The sequence below is a fragment of the Harpia harpyja genome, chromosome Z, assembly GCF_026419915.1.
Source record: "Harpia harpyja isolate bHarHar1 chromosome Z, bHarHar1 primary haplotype, whole genome shotgun sequence".
NCBI classification, from domain to species: Eukaryota; Metazoa; Chordata; class Aves; order Accipitriformes; family Accipitridae; genus Harpia; species Harpia harpyja.
Genome location: NC_068969.1, coordinates 80,738,924 through 80,763,910, shown reverse-complemented (window position 1 = coordinate 80,763,910; position 24,987 = coordinate 80,738,924). Strand labels below are relative to the sequence as shown.

The 24,987-nt window shown below is 40.8% G+C and overlaps 1 protein-coding gene across 1 annotated transcript in view; it reads right to left on the bottom strand.

Moving 5' to 3' along the window:
- Window positions 1–24,987, bottom strand: part of BNC2 (basonuclin 2) — a 342,980-nt gene that overhangs the window by 93,142 nt on the left and 224,851 nt on the right. The window contains exon 4 of the mRNA XM_052778116.1: window positions 20,832–21,067. Within this exon, the coding sequence (XP_052634076.1) occupies window positions 20,832–21,067 (236 nt within the window). The remainder of the gene's footprint in view (window positions 1–20,831; window positions 21,068–24,987) is intronic.

Here is a 24,987-nt window from a genome sequence, read left to right as displayed (position 1 = left end):
TGAGAGGGGAAAAAGATTATTTATAAGCGAATAGTTAACAGCTGTACCCACTGCTAAGCATTACATGGATGCCACAAACTGTAGAATTCAAATCTTGGGTTATTCAAGCACGAACAACTGCCTGTCACCAAACTGCAATGCATCAGTACAAATTAAGGTGGGAGAGATGAGACGAGTCTGGAATGATGCCTTGCTCAAGAAGGCAGTGTCATCACAGAGTGCAGATAAGAGCTAGAGAAGGGCTGAGATAACCATGAGGTGAATTATGGTTCTTAATAATAATGATGAATTTGCAAGAACAGCTTTTTAATTTTTCCTGAGGGCTTTTGCAAGAGAACAGATGCTGAACGTGTCCTGTGCAGACAAGAATAAATGGGGGGAAAAAATATAATAAGCAAAGGAAATGTTTTCGAAGAAGTTTTCTTTTGATATGAAAAATAATATATTTCTATTGTGGAGATAATTTCTTCTATCTCCAGCCCCCTCCCACATTTGAAAGACACATTGTTAAGCTTATAATATAATGTTCTTACAATACCTACAATAATATAGTTACCCGGTTTTTCCGCAAGGAATGAAGCATTGTACTACTGAGTATATTAAAAGTGGCCTGGACAAAAATCTTTCAAATGTATTTCTCTTGTCCAATCCTGCACTAAGAGAAGCAGAAAAAAAAAAAACAAAACCAACCCACATCAGGATTTTGGAAATGTTTTCATAATGTGAACATCATCCTGAAAGAGACTGTTTCTGAGCCCTTTCCTATCCCATTGCAAAGATACATGTCTGCAGTAACTGCTTACATAGGAGAGAAAAACTAAGAAACAATTTGATGGCTTTTTTTGTGGTCTTTTAATGCAATAGAGCAGTTAAATAGCAGCAAGATCAGCCAGGTGCCCAGACAATAAGCAGGTGCTCCACTGACTTCTAGGCTTCCATAAAGCACAGACTGGGAATCCCTGCACTAGATGTCTGACCAGAAAGTAACATTTTTGACCTCCAACAAAATGTGTCAAATGGTTAATCTTAAAAAAAAAAAAAAGGATGGTGAGAAAAGTTAACAAACTAAATGCTTAAGCTCCAAATTCAGTTTTTCTTGAAATGCAGTCTCAAACAGATTGCAAAATGTTAGGAAAAAAAAGCAGGCTAGTCAGCAACAGCTGGGTTCCTCCAAGGTGGAGGGAAGAAACTGTTTATATCTATGGTTACTGCCACTTCTCATTTCTTTGCCATAGGGGTATTGTGCTCTCACATGCTCTGGAGGAGATATGTGAGCCAGAAAGGGTTCACACTTCAAAAAGCTTCTGAGGCTTTAAAATATAAGGACATAAACTGACACAGCACCGTAACTGTTTGCAGGATTTGGTCCAAATTTCTCAGTTTAGGCATTCCAAAGTGAACATCACTAAAAGGCAAATAGCCCTGTGTGTGTGGTATGTGCACGCGCACGCACTTGTGCATGTATGTGTGTCTTGGGGGTGGATGTGATATTAGCCAAGCTTACTCATAACTTGCTTTCTGCTCTTCATAAGATTTGATTATTTTTCCCCATCTGTTTCATTCTGGTTATCATGGACAACTGGTATGATTCCTCAGTGTCTGAACTTCTCACACTGTGACTCAATATTTAAATATATAGCCAAAGCTGAGTGAGACTGTTACATTTTATCCTAACAATTGGCCATTGAAGTATTTTTATTAAATACTATGCGTTGTGGAAACTGCTTTTCACACAACTTAACTTTTTGGTATAAAGCAATCAAGCAGTCACAAAATAATTTTTAAAGGTCCAGTGAGAGATTTAGGAACTGAATATAGGTGGGATTTGGCATTAGTAGCCTTCCAGAAATTCTGTATCTGCACTGATATCCCCACATATTATTGATTAAATCCTTGTTTCCCTTCCCTCCTAGTTTTAAATTTATTTTTGCTTAAATAGACACATGCTAGAGGAGCTGGGCTAAAGGCAGAGGAAACATAAGTAAAATTTCACAAAGAGTGAAATTTGAAAACTTAATTCACTATGCTTAACTGTCAAAAAGTAAGGAATTTAGAATGAACACAGTAATCTTAGTTTTGATATCTCCATTTCAACTAAACAGTGCCTTACTGCACAAGTGGTTCCACTGCTTGTGAAGTAAGGCACTACTAAAATAAATATCAAAGTCTGCCTCTAAATGACAATTTTCTTTCTTGTATTCATAGATGGAAACTGAAATGTCAATTTCTTTACTGTTTCTTCAGGGATAGGTCTATGAATTTGGAAGGACAGATTTTGATAGTCAAGTTTGCATGAAGTGCCTGCTGCTACCATGCTCAAAAAGTAAAAATGTAACTTACTTTTAAAAAAACTGTATATGTAAAAAGAATAACTTCAAAGGTTTGTCGGCTACCTTTCAGCAAAACCAAACAAACAAGCAAAGCTACAAAAATTATTATAAAACATAAGGTGCAAACCATGAGTGCGTTGATTTTATATCACCCAACATTATTTACCATGTAACTGGGTCAGAATTAATACTCCAAGGACTATACACTACATACGTCCAACATTGTATTCTTTACAGCTCCACACACCAAGTGAGTCCGTCCAGTAAAGCAGAAGTCTCCTGTTTTCCTCCAAACAAAATGCAGCACTATTTGTTTTTTATGGATTCATTATAAATTCTTGAGTGACACAAAGGACAAGCTGCCAACAGCAAAAAACTGGTTTCTAAACATGCCAAAGTTTGTTGGAAATGTAACATTTAAGGACTCTTCCCTTCCCTGTATTTGATCCCTAGCTGTAATGTGTTCTTCACATTACCTCAGTCGGTCATGTATTAACAAGACTTCAACCACTTTTGCAAACCTCCTCCTCTTTCTCACAGAGGGTATTTGGTAAATTATGTCCACATGTTTCAAAGGGAACAGAAACTCATCTCTTAATTTGTACGTATTATGTAATCAGCTCAGCATGCTGGGCAAAGTCTTGGCTCTCTGTGCCACTGGAGTCTAAGAGCTGTCCTCTAGGGTGGTCTGCAGACACCCAGCTAGAAGGGAAAGGAAATTGTGGATGCAGCAGCTACCCGTGCCTGACCCACAGACACTGCAGAGGGGATGGCCGGGTGGGCAAGGACCTTGTGCTTACTGATTATTTCTTCCACCTACCCCACAAAACTTCTGCTTGGGACAGGAAAGAAAAAGAGCAGCAACCTGAACCAAAGAAGTTAAGACCTTCCTTCAGCGAGGCCCTGGGCTTCACGGACATGACAAAGCTGACTTGGAGACCTCATGATGAGAATCTGCTTCATTAGTGAGTCTCCATGTGCAAAACATGCCACAGACGATCCATGGCTTGTGGCCTGGTTTGAGAGATGTAATAAATGTCAGTGCAGAGAAAGAGGGAGTCTACCCCAGTGAAAACAATTAACAATAAAGAAAGAATCTTTAGAAACCTACAATTTTTGATTGAAACATACTTTCTCATAGAGTTCTCACAACCTACTATTCATTCCTTTTCAACTAAAGGGCAATGCTTACAGGAAGGGAACTGTTGTGTAAGCTCAGCTGACCAAGCTGACATACATACACTCATTGAGGCCCCAATTCAGAAAAATACAGAAGCGTAGGCTCAATATCAAACATGTGAGTAGATCCCTATTGAAGTCAAGGGCCTTAATTGTTTAAAGTTGGGTAGGTGCTTATGCATCTTGTTGAATCAGGACCCACTTACTGAAAGTGACTGAACAGTTCTCCAGCTAACAAATTAAGTTTGGCTCCCTGTGGCTTTATGTCTCTAGTGTCCAATAAGCTGAGAACTCTTTTGGTTTGCATTTTTATAACCTCCTTCCCCCCTGCCTCTCTAGCATAGTTTCTTTGGTGCCTCAAAAGGTGTAAGTGTTGCTTTTTCTTCAGTGTACGAACTACCAGTGTCTCTCTCCACTACCTGGCCACATACACAAAGCATATAGAGCCTTCATGTTATTTGCAGCACCTTCCTTCCGGTCTCCTGAACTAAGCTGAAAATAGTTATACAAAACATTGTCATATAAGTCCTGTTCCTTTGATATCCCTAGATAAAAAAATGAAGGACTTTTGTACAGTGCAATAGCAGCTGAAATTCCAGTACAATTATCTTGTATGAACTGAGGGTAAACACTCTGCTCAAGTGAAAGTGAGTACCTTAGAGAGTGACTCGTAGCGTACTACAACATAAAGCTGACTGGTGACGGGGGAAAGCCTTACAGACACACATCTAATGTCTGGTGTGACTAGTACTGGAAATTCATACTATGTTATGAAACTATTATTCAGGCATGGGAGTATACGTATACCTTCATTTCAAATTTTCAGTTTGAAGCACTTCTGAAACACCTCAAACTGGTTTGACATTTAAATTCTCACAAGTGCTTCAAAACCCATAAAATTTTCTATTGCATTGACATTTTTATCCTCCTCCAAACAATTCTTAACATTGATATAACAAACAGTTCCATGCTAATGTACTATATTTTCATTGATCTATTAGATCCTGCAGCTTACTACTCATCAATACCACCCCACCATGCCCCCCCCCCCCAACAAAAACTTTGGAAAAAATGTATTTTTAATTATTTCTGTGACTTCGGAAAAGTGTAAAGCTCAGGTTATTTATGTCACAATGTTTTCATGCCTAAGAAAAATGGTTGTATTGACCCAATGAGAGAGCTAACTCTTTATTCCAGTTGAACAGACACTCTTCCAACTATCAGAATAAACAACCTTCCATTTAATAATTGTTTTAGGACAGTATTAAGACTATATGCAATAATACTGCACAATAACACAGTAATAAAATCAGCAGATTGAAACATATATGGCGCTACATGGCTGTTCAGTACTTAACACAAGTACCAGGCTCTGAGAATACATGCAGGTAGGCATTATGAGAAACTTAATCTTTCAAGATGCATCTTAAGCTCATCATGTAAAATCAACTTGCTAGCTGTATGCGGTTGTAGGAACACAGGCTCCTCAAGCCACAGCCTCCAAACAAAGGCTGCAAGTGACCAGGTCAGAGATGGTATGCACATCGTAAGTGGCTGCCATTGGACCACACTACCTCTGCTGGTCAGTTGTTCCAGCACAGCTTCTTACATTCTGTAACACCCTTTTTCTCCCAAGAAACATTTCTCTGCCTTCAGCTGTGGCAGAAAACGGATGTCATGGGTCTTATGTCCATTACCTCACAACTCTTTGAGCCTACAAAGGGGAGAGTAGAGCTCTGTTTTGCATTCCATGTTACTGTATAAAATACTCCTATCAAGAGGAAACCAGCTCACACATGGAAAGCGATTGAATTAGTACTAGTTAAATGCTTTAAAACTAAATTTAATTTTATTTTATGGAATTCTTTCTAAAAGAGATGGGTTGGACAAAAGCATTTTTGTGGATTATAACATTACACACTCAGCATGTTTTATTTAGCACTCAGGAACACTACTGCAGAATACCTAATTCTTCCAATTTTATAAAAAATCTCTTGATATTACAAGGTGGAGGTTTTTTTACTGTACCTGCTTCCTCGAGTTCTTGTGTTGATTTTCTTTTTTATCTAAAGAAGTTTTCATTTTTCATTGTTTTTTATGGTAGGTTTCAAAACAGGAAGAAGCAGCTTGAAAATACAAATGTAACTTTCTCCAGTATAAAAGGGAAAGCAAAAATAAATTATATTAAATCTAATCTTTTAAACCAATTCCCCAATATTCAGAATCTGAATTTATGACCTTCAAATGTTTGAGGCTAGTAATACTGAACTGCTTCATATCAATATGCTGACCTTCTGTAGTGACTATCCTTTTCTGAAGCCATTCACCAAGCACTCATTCACCTATGTATTGAGCTAGCTGAACAGAGTAAGTTGCCCAGGCATTGCCCTAGCTATTTCCAAAGAGTCTGAGAGCCATTCTGTTTTAACTGAAAGCCCAGTGCAACATAAGCTAAGTTGCAAGCAACCTGATGAGCAGGCCCATTTCCTTTATTCCTATTTGTCAGCACCATATGTCAACTTGGACACAGGTTAAAAGACATCCAATATACAGACTGCGTGGATAAAAATGTAATGATGTTACCTCTATAACCATATCCACATCACTAGGCACGCTATACAGATACACACAAAACCCAGCAAGCTGATATATACAGGGCCAGCAGTCTTAAAAATCTACAAGTGACTTCTCTGCAGGATGACTGTCAGTCAGTAACACAGGTTTCCACACCCTTTCCAGCAGAAGGAATGTAAGACTTCGGGGTGCAATTCTGGCAAGATTCATCAGGAAGAATCCAGCAAGACTGGATATAAACAGACATACTTTCCCCTACTATAAAAGGTAAAAATGAAACAAATGAAACAAATTCTTCCTCTTCCATTTGCTAAAGAGATTATTAAAAAAAAATATTTACTGAAACTACTGTTCCAGTGCTGGTGATGTTTCAGAATTTGACTAAAGAACAATCACAATTACATATTCTATTTCATTAGAGGATCTCAAAGCACTTCATAAACATTAATTAACAACATCCAAGTATTAATTGGGATGATTAGAACATTTTGTAAAAGCCGTGGGGGAGGAGAGAAATCAAGCTGAAGCACAAAGGACTCGTGCAGCAAGTTAATATATTAGAGCCAGTAGAATAATACATGTTTCCTGGCTTCAAGTTAAGTATTCAAAATTCTAGGACATGGTGCAAAATGACAACCAAATCATAGAAGATATATCAGCACAGGAAGAAAAGTAAATTTCTTAATTAAAATATAAGAGTTCATCTTCATTAGATTCAAAATGTACCTTGATAAGTAAAAGGGGGTTGTCTGTCTACATTCAACACTGTGCTCTTATTGCCTAGAAGGCAACAGTAAGTGCTAATGACATTTACCCCTCCTAATAAGAGTTACTCACATTTCACTGTTATTCCTTGTTATTGCTCAGGACAGGCACTAGCACCTCATTGAAAGATCAGTGCTGCAAGGGAAAAAAGTCCCCTCGAGATCCCTTGGACTTCAAGAAAAGCAGTAAATCAACTGATGCTGGACAGATGACAAGTTTGATTCTCTGTGGCCCTTCCTGATTCCTAAGTGTCTGTGGGCCTAAATTTCCTATGTGCTTGAAGCAAGTGCTGACACACAGACAATCAAAACCACCCCTAAACTCAGAGCAAGAGGTGTCTAAACTGGGAAAAAGTCTTAAATCCATTAAAGTGTCATGGTCTGGACTCCGTACTCTCTAATTGAGTTAATCTCCACTGATGTGTAGCTGAATGGTTAATATCCCAATCTTATCACCTCCAGGACCATGATTTGAATTCAGCCTGAGCTCCTCTGTGGAGAGAGTAGTCTATAAAAAACAGAAGTTCTAATCTGAGATGAATTTTTGAGAAGAATGATGTTAATTCCTTGGATTCTTGGCACAACTCACTCCTCTCCACATGCACACACACATTTCCCTTCGATCAATAGCTTTATGCCCTTTTGTTTTCTTTATTTTATAACAGGTCACTGCATTTATTACAAGAAAATTGAGATAGACAGTAACCCCAAGATCCTGTCCTCAACTCAGTGGTCATATTTCTTTGACATACTGCAGGATATGTTCTGGTAGAGGCTTCAACACGGCTTTGTCGGCAAGAAAAGTGATTTTCCAGGCTAGGAGGAATGCCTTTCTCTCTCTTCCCCTCATCCACAGAGAACTGGTCTCAAAAATGAAGACTTTTGTCACAGACACACACTCTCACAATCTATTAGAAATGTAAATAAAATTTATAGATTATTTAAGTATGTGCATATATACATATTTCATGGAAAAGTTTCTGTGATCATAAATGGTTAATAGAAATTCAAACACATTCTGAAGCAAGAAAGCTGGAAATAGTTTCCTCCTTGGCTTACCTGCCAAGACCCAAGTTCAGGGCTCTTTCTCCTGCAATGCTTGATGGCATCACTCACACCTAAAACAGCCTAGGGAGTGAACTATTCCTCCCACCTCCTTCATCCCTCACTCTGCTTTAGGTGTTTGTGATTTCATCAACTATCACAAGAGAAACACAGGACCATGAACTCAAGCCTTGGCAGGTGAAGAGATTTTCAGCTCCATTTTAAAAAGCAAGAACACATGGTCCTAGCATATGCCTGACAGACCTTCAGTAACAGCCATTTCCATGCTCTGCGTCCCAGTAGCTGTGTCCAGCTGTGTGAAACTATGTCAGTCAGTGGGATCATGGCTTCTCACCCCCAGTGCTGTAAACAGTAGGCATTCCAGGTAGGAGAAACACAGCAACACAAAAGTCTCTCTCTCTTGTTTTTTTTTTTCCTTTTGGTCTTTGACAACCAAAAATGTTTGCCATTAAAAAGACCATCTTTGCATTTCTGAGCCATCTGAAACACTATGGTTTTAAAGGCTCACTATTTCATAGTAGTCATTAAGAACTAGCATGTATACTGCTGTTGATCACCAGGGGTTATACAGCCCTCTGCTTCATTACCCTTGCAAGACACAAGACACAGAGCAGCAATAGCAGAGCTCTCCAGCTGCACATATTCTGGAAATCCAAATGATCTTTGCATGTTACTGAGACATCTGTTGTCATGTAACTTGTCCTGGTGGCATTCAGAAGTGCCATCAAACTCTTTGGACTTTATTTTTATTCTTTCCCAGTTCAAGTGCTAACAGTCGTGATAAATAGAGTCATGTAGCACTAGTGTGATTGGTGGTGTTACTATTAGAAGTATGGCATCAAAAACAGCAGGGAAATGTTAGGCAAGTTAGTACAGATACAGAGAAAATCTGAAAGCACTTCACACTGTAGAACAAGTGGCAGTGCTTTGCTCAAACACACAACAATCCTTCCCTCTGGCTCAGCAGTTGTGCTCTGTTTCCCATCTCAGTCTTCAGTCCTTAAAGATTTATCTGAGCTTTTTCCACCCTCTGTTTAGAGTAAAGACAGGATAGTCACTCCTAGCTTTGTACAGCTAAGACAAATACAAAAGACCAAGGGGCATAGCAGAGAATCTCTCTTCCACAGAAGTGCAGAGGAGTCATGCTGAACTGACTCACATGGGAGAAGACAAACTTTTCCATATGATCACAGCCGCAAATATTAGCATGAAGTGATGCTGTGGGAGGAATGGAAAACTCAGGAGATGGACACATCATCTAACAGATCCTTTTCATCTCTTTGTGCTAAAGAGGCAAAATCAGAGAAGGAGGGGCAGTGAAACTGAGGTGAAGCTGAAGAAGGAAAGATAAGCAAGAAAAAAAGCGGGGGTGGAATGGGAGGCAATGACAACAGAATATCTAAGTTGGAGTGGAAAGAGAGGGAGGAGGGAACAGACTGGCACAGAGAACAAGAAATAGGCAGGGCACATACTAAAGACACCCAGATTTAAATCGCATCTGTACTGGGAGAGTAGAAGTCTGGGTAAATGTTACCCAGCTTTGAGCCTTGGTCGCTCTGAGGGCCACTGTTGAAAAATAATGTTGGAACAAAAAAACATATATAAGTGTGAACAATAATTACAAGGAGGAAAAGAAAACACAAGGTAGCAGTGTATCCAACAAAGCTGAAAAAAGTAAATAAAGCTGTAAAAGGGTAACTCTCTCTTCATTATCAAGTTATTAAATGTTGGTGGCAGTTATTATGGGAAATACGACCTTGCATGTGAAAGACTTTGGTTGTACTTGGCTTTGTTACAGTCTTTACCAGATAAACTTCTTAACCTTTATCTGCATCAGTTTTACTACACATAAAATGGGCATAATATTCATAGAGACATGGAAGGACTGAGTAAGTGACTGCTTCTTAAAATGCATGGAAATCCACAGCTAAACAAGTGCACAGTATTAATTAAGAGATTGACAAACAGACCAATGAGGAATGAGAAGCAATATCAATTAAATAAATGCACAACCTTCACATACAAAAGCCATTTTTATTCTATTAATGGTGCATAATTGTCATCAAACTTTCACTGCGTTGCAAGGCTAAACTTTTTTTTTCCATCCATATCATAATTTGATTGCCTATTTCTCTTAATTTTCTTTATTACAAATAATATAGAATACTACCACTTTAAAGGTGTTCTTGTTATGAAAGAAAGAGTAAATCAACTGATGGTACGTGGGAAAAAAAAAACTAAAAGAAACTTCACATGACTTGTGATTATAGATATTGAACTGAAAGTATGATATCATCACTACAATGACCTGACACCACTTGTCTACCTTGGAAAAGCTGATATCCTCAGACATGCTGATTGTTTGTTTTCTTTCTGCTGTTCCTTATCTCTAAGCAATGGAGGCTGTTTGACAAGCTGTTTAATTAAATAGCCCTTGCACTTGGGCTCTGTAGCAAAAGTTCAAACATCTTAAAAGGAGGTAAATGAGTATAGACGGGAAAGCTAAGACTCTGAAGTCTCTAAAAGAGGTCAGACAACAACAGAACCCATACTTTTCTGAAGTCCTCCACAGACGAGCCAATGGTGGGCAATATTTAGTTTTAAGAACAGTAAAGCAATTTCCAGATGTGCATATGGTTAATATTTCACCTGCTTAGAAGGGATGAGGTGCTAAGGGCTTACTCAGAGAAAGAACAGGAAAGAAATTAAGAATGTTATTATTAAAGATGCTCAAATTTCCTTCATTGGTCTCTCCCCAAATCTCTTGACCTAATCTGGATGTAAGAATGGTGTGCATGAACCATGTAGTTGTGTGAACTAGGACAGCAAACAAAAACAACACATTCCACCAAGAGCAACTACATTTTACAAAAATTTGAGAAATTGTCAGTCAAATTTAACACCAATATATGTGAGCATGTAATTTGATTCAGTCAGCGGTGAGGCCAGCAGAGGCAACGGTAAGTCGGCGGCTAAGCACTAGACTGAGATGGACAGGGAGGTTCCCGAGGCCCAGGAGCGCCGGGGAAGAGCGGAGGGACCCGGCCAGAGCCGCCGGCTCTCGCGGGAGAGGCTGACGCGGCGTGGGCGTTGCCAGGGGCAACCGCGGGAGATTTGAACGGCCCTGAGGAGCGCCGGCGACCAGGAGCGCGGCGAACAGGGCGTGGCGCGGCAGTTTGCGCAGGCAGTTTGCGCAGCCCCCGTCTTCCTCTTCCGAGCTTGAGAAGGCTACTCAAGTGGCAGGCGTCGGCCTGGAGGGAGACCCAGGTATGGCTGCCACTCGGGGGAAAGCCATTGTTAGGAAAAATGTGGCAACGCAGACGGAGCTCCCATGTAAACATGCAGCTGTCCAGGTCTCTGGCTGCAGGGAGTGCCTGAGTCTATGACTGATGACGGAGGGCAGCGGGGACACCTCTTGTGTGAGGCGTGACCAGGTGAATGATCTGCTCAGACTGGTGGTAGAGCTGAAGGAGGAAGTGGAAAGCTTGAGGAGTATCAGGGAGTGTGAGAGGGAGATAAGATTGGTGGGCCCACACCCTGCCATCCCTGAGGCAGGGGCAGCAGATGGAGGCTCCGCAAGAAGCGGAGGTTCCCCTGCCCTCCTGCCACCAGGCAGGAGGGGACCTAAGAGATGGAGGGGAATGGATACAGGTCCCTGCTCGGGGAGGCAGGCGAATCCCCTCCCGGTCTCCCTCACCTTCCCAGTTGCCCCTGCGCAACAGGTATGGGGCTCTGGAACCTGAGGACCAGGCCAGTGAAGATCAGGGTGTAGATGAAGCCATATCTAGGGAGGTGCCTAAGCCCAGTTGGGCAACGCCACACATTCTCACCTCCTCCGAAAAAAAGAAAAAGGAGGGTAATTGTCATAGGCGACTCCCTTCTGAGGGGGACAGAGGGCCCAATATGCAGACCTGGCCCATCCCACAGGGAAGTCTGCTGCCTCCCTGGGGCCCAGGTAAAAGACATTACCAGGAAACTCCCTGGTCTGGTTTGGACCTCTGATTATTACCCATTGCTGGTTGTGCAGGTTGGCAGTGATGAGATTGCAGAGAGAAATCCAAAGGCAATCAAAAGGGACTTCAGGGCACTGGGGCGATTAGTGGAAGGATCGGGAGCAGTGTTTTCCTCAATCCCTGCAGTGCAGGGAAATACACTGAAAGGAACAGGAAAACACATCTGGTTAATACGTGGCTCAGAGGCTGGTGCCATTGGCAGAATTTTGGGTTTTTGGATCATGGGGAGGTTTACACGGCACCGGGCTTGCTAGTGACAGATGGTTTCCAGCTATCTCAAAAGGGTAAAAGAATCCTCGCTCATGAGATGGCAGGGCTCATAGAGAGGGCTTTAAACTAGGCTTGAAGGGGGTAAAGGATAAAACTAGGTGCACCAGAGATGAGCCTGGGGGCAGCGTGCCGATGTTAGGGGTGGATTTGATAACCCAGCTCAAATGCATCTATGCCAATGCACGCAGCATGGGCAATAAACAGGAGGAGCTGGAAGCCATCGTGCAGCAGGATAGATATGACTTAGTCACCATCACGGAAACATGGTGGGATGACTCCCATGACTGGAGTGCTGCAATGGATGGCCACAAGCTCTTCAGAAGGGATAGGCAAGGTAGAAGAGGTGGGGGGGGGGCTATCTATGTTAGGGAATGTTTTGACTGTACAGAGCTACACGATTCTGATAACAAGGTGGAATGCTTATGGGTGAGGATGAGAGGGAAAGCCAATAAGGCAGATATTGTGCTGGGAGTCTGTTATAGACCACCTGACCAGGTTGAAGAGACGGATGAATCATTCTACAAGTGGCTGGCAGTAGTCTCAGAATCGTGTGCCCTTGTCCTCATGGGGGACTTTAACTTTCCAGACATCTGCTGGAAATACAACACAGCAGTGAGTAAACAATCTAGGAGGTTCCTGGAGTGTGTGGAAGATAACTTCCTGACACAGCTGGCAGGTGAGCCAACCAGGGGAGAAGCCTTGCTAGACCTATTGTTTATGAATAGGGAAGGACTGGTGGGAGGTGTGATGGTCGGAGGCCGTCTTGGGCTTAGCGACCATGAAATGATAGAATTTTCAATTCTTGGTGAGGCAAAGAAGGTGGTCAGCAAAACCACCGCTATGGACTTCCAGAGGGCAAACTTTGGCCTCTTCAAGGCACTGGTTGAGAGAGTCCCTTGGGAGACGGTCCTTAAGGGCAAAGGGGTCCAGGAGGGATGGACATTCTTTAAGAAGTAAATCTTAATGGCTCAGGACCAGGCTATTCCCATGTGCCGCAAGTCGAACCGCCGAGGAAAACGACCGGCCTGGCTGCACGGGGAGCTTTTGCTAGGAGTCAAGAAAAAAAGGAGAGTTTATCATCTCTGGAGGAAAGGGCGGGCAACTTGGGAGGAGTACAGGGATCTTATTAGATCATACAGAGAGAAAATTAGAAAGGCAAAAGCTCAGCTAGAACTAAATCTGGCCACTATTGTAAGGGACAACAAAAAATTTTTTTACAAATATGTTAACAGTAAAAAGAATCCCAAGGAGAATATCTATCCTTCAATGGATACAGAAGGGAATGTAGCAACCAGAGATGAGGAAAAGGCCGAGGTACTTAATGCCTTCTTTGCCTCAATCTTTAATAGGGAGACCAGTTATCCTCAGGGTACTCCACCCCTTGAGCTGGAAGGTAAGGATGAAGAGCAGAACATACCCCCCTTAATCCAGGAGGAAATAGTTAGTGACCTACTACACCATCTGGACACTCACAAATCTATGGGACCTGATGGGATCCATCCAAGAGTACTGAGGGAACTGGCAGAGGTCCTTGCCAAGCCACTCTCTATCATCTATCAGCGATCCTGGTCAACAGGGGAGGTCCCAGAGGACTGGAGGCTTGCCAATGTGACTCCCATTTATAAGAAGGGTCGGAGGAAGTATCCGGGGAACTACAGGCCTGTCAGCCTGACCTCAGTACCGGGGAAGATTATGGAACGGTTTGTCTTGAGAGCACTCACATGGCAAGTCCAGGATAAGAGGGAGATCAGGCCCAGTCAGCATGGGTTTACGAAAGGCAGGTCCTGCTTGACCAACCTGATCTCCTTCTATGACCAGGTGACCCGCCTAGTGGATGAGGGAAAGGCTGTCGATGTTATTTTCCGAGACTTCAGCAAGGCCTTTGACACTGTCTCTCATGGCATACTCCTTGAGAAGCTGGCGTCTCATGGCTTGGATAAGTGTACTCTTCACTGGGTGAAAAACTGGCTGGATGGCCGAGCCCAGAGGGTTGTGGTGAATGGGGTGAAATCCAGTTGGCGGCGGGCCACAAGTGGTGTTCCTCAGGGTTCGGTGTTGGGCCCTCTTCTGTTTAATATCTTTATCAATGATTTGGATGAGGGGATTCAGTGCACCCTCAGCAAGTTTGCAGATGACACCAAGTTGGGAGGCAGGGTCGATCTGCTTGAGGGTAGGGAGGCTCTACAAAGAGATCTGGACAGGCTGGATCGATGGGCTGAGGCCAATCGTATGAAGTTCAACAAGGCCAAGTGCCGGGTCCTGCACTTCGGTCACAGCAACCCCATGCAGCACTACAGGCTTGGGGAAGAGTGGCTGGAAAGCTGCCCGGCAGAGAAAGACCTGGGCGTGCTGGTTGACAGCCAGCTGAATATGAGCCAGCAGTGAGCCCAGGTGGCCAAGAAGGCCAACAGCATCTTAGCCTGTATCAGAAATGGTGTGGCCAGCAGGAACAGGGAGGTGATTGTTCCCCTGTACTCAGCACTGGTGAGGCCGCAACTCGAGTACTGTGTTCAGTTTTGGGCCCCTCACTACAAGAAAGACATTGAGGTGCTGGAGCATGTCCAGAGAAGGGCAACCAAGTTGGTGAGGGGCCTGGAGCATAAGTCTTATGAGGAGCTGCTGAGGGAGCTGGGGTTGTTTACTCTAGAGAAGAGGAGGCTGAGGGGAGACCTTATAGCTCTCTACAAATACCTGAAGGGGGCTTGTAGTGAGGTGAGTGCTGGTCTCTTCTGTCAGGTGGCTGGAGAGAGGACGAGAGGAAATGGCCTCAAGTTGAGGCAAAGGAGATTTAGGTTAGATATTAGGAAAAATTTTTTTACTGAGAGGGTTGTCAGACATTGGAATAGGCTGCCCAGGGAAGTGGTTGAGTCACCATCCCTGGAGGTATTCAAAAAGCAAGTAGACGGGGTACTTCAGGACATGGTTTAGGGGGCATGGTTGATGGTTGGACTCGATGATCTTGAAGGTCTTTTCCAACCTAAATGATTCTATGATTCTATGACTATGCATATAACCAATTTTTCTGTAAAAATCTCAGAACTGCATTATATAACCTGCACTATGTATTTCACAATTTTAATGACTTTGTTTTAGTTAATGGGATGTCTTTTGAAAAAATGGCTAATTCTCCCCCTCCCCCAACGTATACCTTCTGAGAGTTTACTCTTAGCTGACATCAGTGACTGAAACAGTTGTTCTTGCTCAACAGTTGTTTTAGCCCTACAGAACCAACACAGCAATGGGAGAATAAACCACAGTCCCTCCTGGTCATCATTTGAAGAGTTAACTAAATTGATAAAGTAGGGATTGTGCTGATATCTGTGGGCAAAGAAACACACAAGCCCGAGTCAGCAGTGGCAGAGGACGTCATTAATTTCAGAGGTTTTTTCTTACTTTTAAAATTAGCAGACTTGACAGTGAAACCACAGAGGCAGGAAAAGCATCGTACTCCCAATTTCCAGTCTTCCCAAAGCAGAAAATGATATCTAGTAATTTTGAATTTCATCAGTTTTCAGCACTGACATTGCCATGGAAAAGACCTTCATTTAGGATTAGTGATTCCCCATGCACTGTCCAGTGCATGAACTTTTGTGAGTGAGTCACCTTTTGGGCCAATAAAATACCCATACTTTTCCAGCTGGCTTTAGTTTTGATTTTGGTTTGGGGTGTTTGGTTTTGGGGGTGGTTTTTTTGCTTTTGGGGGTTTTTTTGTTAAATTTCTCATAGCTGTGAATAGCACCACAGAGTCTGGCAGCCAAGACATTGCCCATGAGCTACTGACTGCAATCTACTTTTTTTGAGGGAACGATGGTAAGAACGGGAATCCTAGGTCTAGCCCCTTTTCCTGATTCTGCCAATGTCCTGTTCTGTGTCTCTGCTTCCTTCTTGGTACTGTAAAGATAATATTTATTTTCCTCTTTTCACTAATGGAATACAACTATTTGATCACAAAACAGTTGAAGAGGTGTTGACCTCTTACTCAAAACACTGATTCATTATTTGCAAAGAGTCAGTTTATGGCCTCTAAGTTGTGGTCACATGTCCTGTCATCTGCAGCTGGACCAGTGTAAAAGCTGAATGCTCCACCTGTTCACTGCTACTGGCATAATTGCTCTCTAGCCCTTTCCTCGCAGAATAATCAGAGTTAACTTGCACATGTTTAGCAGGAGGATTTTTCTAACCTGCCTTGTTTACAGAGAACCTAGCTAGGGAGTGGTTACACATGTAGTTACACTAGCAAATGGGTGGGGTAAAGTATTCTCCAGTGATAGAACAGAGGAGAACAGCTGGCAAAGTCACCTCTTCTCTCAGCTCAGCTGAAACCAAACCAGGGCTGGAGACTTAGTCACAGTTGAACTGTTCTTTGAAGCAAAAGTAACTTCACACAAATTAATAGAGCCACTAATCACATCTCTTTGAGTAGCAGGTGCAGAACCTGACCCAAAACAGTTACTGTTGTTGACAGAATCATTTCTTGTCATGTAGACAGTTGTTGAGTTGGCTGTTTCCAAAGAGAAAATCTACAGGCTAATAGCTCCACACCAAATACAGCTTAGTTCCTTGAGATAGGTACCGGATACACAAGCCTAGAAACTGAAGCACTCTGGATGCCCATGGAGCAGATGCAGTCCAGGAAGTTCCCCTATGCAGTAAGGTTTTTTTGAGGATCAATTCTAAAGATGAGAGAACAACTCCTCCTCTAAAACATTAATCCTGTGAGCAATCTCATGAGACTGCTGACCAAACTGTCACTCACTGACATTTCAGCAATAGGTATCTATTCACCAGAAATTAGGTTTATTGCATAGAGGCCAGAGAAAGCTTGCCAGGTCTTAATGCCTTTCAGCCGTTACTGGCAATGCTGTGACTGTGCCCAAATGTGAAAGGCGGTGTATCACATTACCTCTGCTGGCTTCAGGGTTCGTTCGCTTCCTGTGCTCCATTAATGCATCCACTGAATGAAGCAATAAATACTGCATTTTTCTCTGCCCACTGCTTTTTAATTTGCTATTTAGAAACATTATTAGTCAAAATGAGGGTATTACAAATAATCCCACCCACCTTGCAGCACTAATACACAACTAGACAGAGGCACTGGTTTTCTCTTGCTTCTTAAGTGCAGCAAACTGAGGTTTTTCTCAAAAGTTACTGTGAAAAAGTATTTTCTCTTTTTGTGGAAAAAAGGGTTTCATTACGGATCCTGAATAGAAAAGAAAATATCTACCAATACTAAAATAACAGATTTTGAGTGGATACATCTATGCTAAGATTTCTTTTTTTTTTTCCCCTCCAAAACCCCTCCATTTAGGGAAAATGTTAAAATACTTTAACAATTCCATCATGATTCAGGGGAAATTCAGCACAAACTGGTGTCTCAGACCTTGCCAAGGCGTGAAACGCCTATTTTGTACCAGCTTTACAAATCTTTTGCATTGCAGTTAATTGGAGAACACTGGAACTTTAACCAGGATTAACTATTCTAGAATCTGTCACAATCATTCCCTTTCCCTATTCTGGTACTTCTCTCACTCCTTGCAGAAGACACTTAGAGTGTCTTAGAGTCTGTACGTTCCAAATAAGTTCTGTATTTCTGTACGTTCCAAATAAGTTCTGTATTTCTGAGCAAGTGTTCCCAAAGCTACAAACCTTCCTTTCCCCCTGCCCCCATGTCAAACAGTGATAACCATCATTTCATCGTTACAAGTTTAAAATATTATTTTTATTAGATTAGAGACAAACAAGCTAGTTTACTGGTTTACGCTTCTCTAACTACAGCATTATAGCAAATTTAAACTATTTCCTAGAGATAAGTATTTGTGTATTTGATGTACAATGAGTATGTATGAATGTATGGTAAACTTACCAGCATTGACTGGACTACATTATAACTTAGGTTTGCACCGACAAGTTAAAAAGAACTATACTTCCAGACTGAGAGTCAGATATTCCTTAATTCACTGCATGACAGCCTACCAATAATCCCATAGCTCTGTGATATTCTGGATGATTTCTTTTGCTACTTGATACTTTTGGCTCTCCTATAGGAGGCTCATGCAATTTTGTCATAAGCTTTTTGTGTGGAAAAGGTGAGTATGAAAGCCTCAAACAATTCTGTGAAGAGTTCCAATTCTCTAAAGACGAGCTTTATGGAACAACACCTTTGGCTCGAAGGAGACATTACCTGTAGTTCTCACCTGTATGCACTTTTACTGTGCTAGTGTTACTACACATTTCCTTTCAAATTTCCCTGCTTGCCCGTTTTCTCCTTTTTATCAGGTAGTTGCAATAGCGTTACTTTTTAAACAAGTCTTTTTTATTATCATAGATTTGACTAATTTTCCTACAATTTCTCTTCATAAATGTTTTACTAAGTAGTTCCCTTTCTGCTGTATACTGAGCTTCCTAGCTTTAATGGAAACAAAATGCATTTTTTTGCCCAGGGAGGTTGTGGAGTTTCCATCCTTGGAGCTATTCAAAAGCTGTTTGGACATGGTCCTGGGCAACGAGATCTAGGTGGCCCTGCTTGAGCAGGGGCGTTGGACAAGATGACCTCCCTTCCAACTTTGAACAGTCTGTGATTCTTTGAAATTAGAGAGCTAAACTAATAGGCAGGCTTGACTACACCTATCGTAGGTCTTCATTCACCCCTTAACACAATCCACAGCCAAGCGCTAACCAAGTCAATATGTGGCAAGACCATAACAGCTGCCCTTAACTTTCACTGATAATTGTTCTCCTTAACTGACATAATATTCAATATACTGTTGTTGAATGTAGTAATGGTAAAATTCATGCCTCGAGGGCTACCATGTGATTGAGTTTTAGCCAGATAAATTGAACTCTGACCTAATGGTGTATTATAGGCCTTTACACCACACATAGGTCACAATCTCACTCGGTACAAACCTCTATGTAATTATATTACAAGCCATTCTTGCATATATTAACATCATTCCAACAGATAATTAAAACAAAATCAATACGAGCCCGATTCTAGAACCTTTAAAACAAGAAAACTACTGATTTCAGTCAGTCTTCTTGACCATAAGGGACACTGAATTACATTCTACGCTTGTAATATATTACACCTAACTATGAATCGCATTTAGTAAACAGCAATTTTCTAATGTTATATCTTAAAAAGGATGCATTTTTTAATGCATATTCCTTTGCGAATCATATTTCTTCAGCCCTCTTGATCAGTAGCATTCAGAATCCAGGAATCTAAAATATGATGCAATATGCATATAATGCCATTACAGTAGGTATCTATAGATATCTATCATATACCTATCTAGTTTATATATCATATGCCACATCTATAGATACATATCCATATATATATCGTACAAACATCTATAGATATCTACTGTATAAATATCATGGATATATACTTACGTGTAAGTTTTAGAATGGAAAAAATGGATTCTATTGTATTTGAACACATGTAACATTTAGCTTTTACAAAAGAGATGCCTGAGAGAATCCTAAAACAATTAAAGAACTTCATTCTGTATATATCCTAATAAGAATAACAGGATCTCATTATTAAAGTAATAGCCTTTTTATTACTCTTTGCCTAGGACTGTTCTACAATTCAGAACACTTTTCTGTGAGAATCTGTGTAATTAAGAACACAGAATATGTGTTTCCATAGAATTACGTAAGGCTAAGTATTTCACACGAACGACAGAAAACTGAAGAGGAATTAAAAAATATCATCAGAATTCCTTAGAGCAGGACTAAAGATTCCCATATTTTCTATATAGTGCCAAGCACGCTATCATTGCCTAAGAAAGTAAAGAAATAAATTGGAAACTAAAATTTTCAAAGTTTTTGATGTGTATCCACTTCAATAACTGGATGACTTCTAGATGAGGCAGAGCTCCCACAAAGTCAGTAGCAATTAAGAGAACTCAGAAGTTCAGTAGTGTTAGATTCTCAATCAGAAACAGTCTTATAAAGTGTAATAATTCACTTTGGAACCCAACAGATAATGAAATTCTTCAGATAAGCAACCATATGTATTCATGACCATACTCATAAAGAATGCTTGTCCATATTATTGTTTACTTATGTTTTGTTTGCTCATCTTAACTAATCTGCACATAACACTTTATTTAAAACTACCTTTTAAAAATGGCCTTATAAACAGGATTTTCCTGTTTATACATGACACTGTAAGGATACCTCCCAACACAACTATGATCACAACGCCCATTTCATCTACCCCTTATTAAGTATCTTGCTGGAGAAGGAAAGAAAAGACGAAGGAGCTGCTGACTTGGATCTTAATTTCTTAAGTCAAACAGTAGCCCTTGAAAACTTGCCAGTTGCCTTTGATGACCAAATCAGGCTTGCAGCTAGCTAACCTCAGTATTTGCAGTATTTAAGGTATTTCCTACAATAAGCATAAGCAAGTACAAATAAATGCTATGGTATGAAGTAACCTGCATTTTTTTAGCTTAGGAAAAATTGAACATTTCATTTTGCCAACATCATCATTAGTCTTCAACATGCCACACTAAATTTACTTCATATCCTTCTACCTCTTTGGGTGCATGGTCACTACATCTGTACAAAAAAAAAAAATTCAGTTAATTGGGCTTGGAAACATGCTTTGCTTTATTTCCTACCTGAAGGATGTAGCCTCGAACATAGTCTCGCAGTGTCCAGCCTAAGCCATGTAGAATATGCAACACCTCCTCTTGCTTCAGTACACTGAAGAGTCGGTCAAGTAGTATCTTCAGTCTCACAGGCACAGCCTGAGTACCATAGAGCATCAGGCTGCTGATGTCAAACACAACATTGGACTGCACAATCTCCACTTGGGTTGGGTGGTAGAGGTGCTGAGTACTAAGCTTGTCCAAGGCTGAAAGAAAATGGGTTAAGTATAAGAGAAGAGCTAAAGGAAAGACAAGAAAATAATCCCAAAGAATTATCTAAACACAATTAATTTTGCAGATGCACTTATTTTCCACAGAAATATCACCTGAATGATTCATAGAACCACAGAATCACAGCATGGTTTGGGCTGGAAAGGACCTTAAAGGTCATCTAGTCCAACCGCCCTGCAATGAGCAGGGACATCTTCAACTAGATTAAGTTGCTCAGAGCCCCATCCAACCTGACCTTGAATGTTTCCGGAGATGGGACATCTACCACCTCTCTGGGCAACCTGTTCCAATGTTTCACCACCCTCATCATAAAAAATTTCTTCCTTATATCTAGTCTGCATCTATCCTCTTTTAGTTTAAAACCATTGCCCCTTGTCCTATCACAACAGGCCCTGCTAAAAAGTCTGTCCCCATCTTTCTTACCAGCCCCCTTTAAGCATTGAAAGGCTGCTATAAGGTCTCCCCAGAACCTCCTCTTCTCCAGGTTGAACAACCCCAACTCTCTCAGTCTGTCCTCACAGGAGAGGCATTCCATCCCTCTGATCATTTTTGTGCCCCTCCTCTGGATCCACTCCCAACAGGTCCATGTCTATTTTGTACTGAGGACTCCAGAGCTGGACGCAGTACTCCAGGTGGGGTCTCTCAAGAGTGGAGTAGAGCAGCAGAAACACCTCCCTCGACCTGCTGGCCACCCTTCTTTTGATGCACCCAAGGATATGGTTGGCTTTCTGGGCTGCAAGCACATATTGCCAGCTCATGTCCAGCTTTTCATCCACCAGTACCTGCAAGTCCTTTTTGGAAGGGCTGCTCTCAAACCCTTCATCCCCCAGCCTGTATTGATATTGGGGTTTGCCTCAACCCAGGTGCAGGACCTTGCACTTGGCCTCTTTGAGCTTCTTGAAGTTCACATGGGCCCACTTCCTGAGCTTATCCAGGTCCCTCTGAATGGCATCCTGTCCCTCGGGTGTGTCAACTGCACCACTCAATTTGGTGTCATCTGCAAATTTGCTGAGGGTGCACTCGATCGCACTGTCTATGTCATTGATGAAGATATTAAACAGTACCAGTCCCAATATAACCCTGAGGGACACCACTCATCACTGAGTGATTCTTTTTCATGGATGCAGTCCAAAACAGGCGTAGTTTCCAAAGGTCACAATTAACTTTAATCCTACAGCAGAAGGGTGCTCAGCTGAGCCCCAGAGACTACAATACTCCTAAGTTCAAAAGAAATTACAGAAAATTTATGATTAACTGATGAACAAGACTGAAGCTATTCAGAATTGATTTGGACTGTTAAAGGTTTGAGACTTAACCTCTACGGGAATAAAAGAAAACAGATACACCCTATACCCCAGCCTTTTAAACATGTTAAAAATTAGTCCCCTGATTTACCATAATTTCTATCATGAATTCACTGCTACTTGAGCTGGCTAGTTTTGGTTTACCCTTCTGTGTGAATTTCATGTTATTCATTGTGATATGAATAATATAGAGATGAGGGAAGGGGAGGTTTGCAGGACGAAGGTAATTCTTATCCCCTTGTGAAGTTAAATATGATGGAACTGCACATGACATCACACATTTTACTGAGTATTAATGTTTAAATTTAATTTTCTTTCAATTTTACGGACTATGTTGCAGCACCTAAGCTTCTCACTGCTTTTTTTAAACAAAACTTTCTGAGCATATAAAATAATTTTATAGGGACTTCTTCTCTCCTGTACTTTGGTTTCTTCTTGGTTTATGGTCACTGGAGAGTTCATGTACTCTTGATAAATTGCTTTCTTACATCCAGAGCGCAAAGGCCCTTATCATTTACTCACTGGCTTCATTCAACACGTTTACTCCAAGGAATACTTTGTCAAAGAGTTCTGGTTTCCTCATACTTCATTTCTTGCAACTGATTTGTCTGATCTTTCCTATTCTAGTGGTTAAGTCAACTTTGAATAAATAGCTTTAAATATTAATTTAACATTCAAAAAAGATAAGGAATTGGCAAGCCTAGGGACGGCAGTCCTATGTCTCTTCACAGGACATTTATACTGCAGAATGTGAAGGGTGGGATTTTTCTTCCAAAAGGTCTTCTTCCGAAGTACTTCAGCTATATAGGCTTCATGATGTGGGACTGATTTATTTACAAGGTCTAATGAATGGGATTTGATTGAAGCTTATCCAGGTCAAATACTTTCGTATATTTTTTTTGCCCCTTTTATGTATGATATTTTTGTAACATGGTTATTTTGCTACTACCGTAACAGATTGTGTCATCGAAGTACTCAGCTAGAAAAGCCTAGAAAATTGATTTTGTTACTGTGCAGGCTGTGCTGTATGTGTGCTGATACATATATATGTGTACCTGGGGGGCAGAGCAACCATTTGGAAGGAGTAAAATAAAGTAAAATACTAGTATTTTAAAAAAAATACTATTACTACTTGCAATAAGAATGCTGTAAATAATATTAGTGTTAATAGATGTAACATTTTCTACCAGACTATCAAAATAATTAAGCAGATCTGGATCACCTTAAGCGTTCCACCTTCAGTCTTACAGAATGAGAACAGGGTCCAAAGACGTTAACTGGCTTCTCCATGTTTACACAAATTCAGACCAGAGTCAAGACATGAATGAATATTTTCGGAATACTCAATCCTTTTTAATCACTACATCATATATTTCTAATATATCTTAGTATTTGTTTTTGTTTCTCTTTACTTAACAGTAAATCCTATGCCTGCAGTGAGGAAAAGCAAGTTCTTCCAGCTAAAGAAGACTTGGCTTGCTGAAGATTTTAAGGTCATGAGTCTACTTTGGCCCTAGTCAGAATGGCTGTAAGATATCTTTATCTAAAGACTATTGGGTGGATTATAAAACTAATAGATAGAATGAGATTAAAAAACTCTGGACATTTACCCACGTTATGTAATGTGACCACTCCGAGGATAACAGCTTTGGAAAGGCCAAGATGGAATAGAAGTGAAAAAAAGAAATAAAAAAGGTCCTTTTTAATTACTAAGAACACTCCTTGACCAGCAGACAGAAATTTTCACAAAATACCCTGTACTATTCCATTTATCTGCAACATTTGTTTTCAAGTGATGTTATCTATAGATCTGCTTCTCAAAACACACACACACACACACACACACACACACACACAAATAAGAGTTAGTCCACTGTTGGACTAACATTCCAAGTGACACTGAAATTATCTCCAATTTTGATTTGTGGCCTTATTCTGCACATTATGTAATAAACCAATAAGCAGTGAATTTTATCCTTTTGAAGTACAAGTCAGGATATGCACTGAAATGTGTAATTTATAACACAGCAAAGCATATATTTTTGCATGGATGTGTAAGAACATTTGCAAACTAAAGACAAACCTCATGCTACTGTCAGAAAAAAAAAAAAAAAAAGAAAAGTTGTACATGAAGAGAAAGGAAATACACTTGCACCCATAGAGAAATCATAGTATGGTAAGCACCTGAAATTCTTTCAAATCATTGACTATTGAAACCCCTTGCACTTGGCAGGAGAATGAAACTTTTCACTATAATTTGTAATTTATAAAAATTATCTTGTTTCTTTAAAAGAGATTGCTAAGGAAATAGTTGACAGTGTATGATTTCATAAGTGCTTAGGAGACTTCAAGATGAAACGTGCTATATAAAAGAATGAGCTTTATCATACCTGAAAAATTACATAAACAGATGTGTCCTTATTAAGAAGATATCAGTGACTGAACATCATAAACCACACATTCAAAGTCCCTTCCTGGTAGAGCATGAGGTATTACTCATACTTCTTACACTTTCAGTGGGCTCAAAAGTTCACCCGGAAAAGTCTTAACATGTTTGTGACTTTTTGGTTGTAACCTGCAGAGTCTTTTCC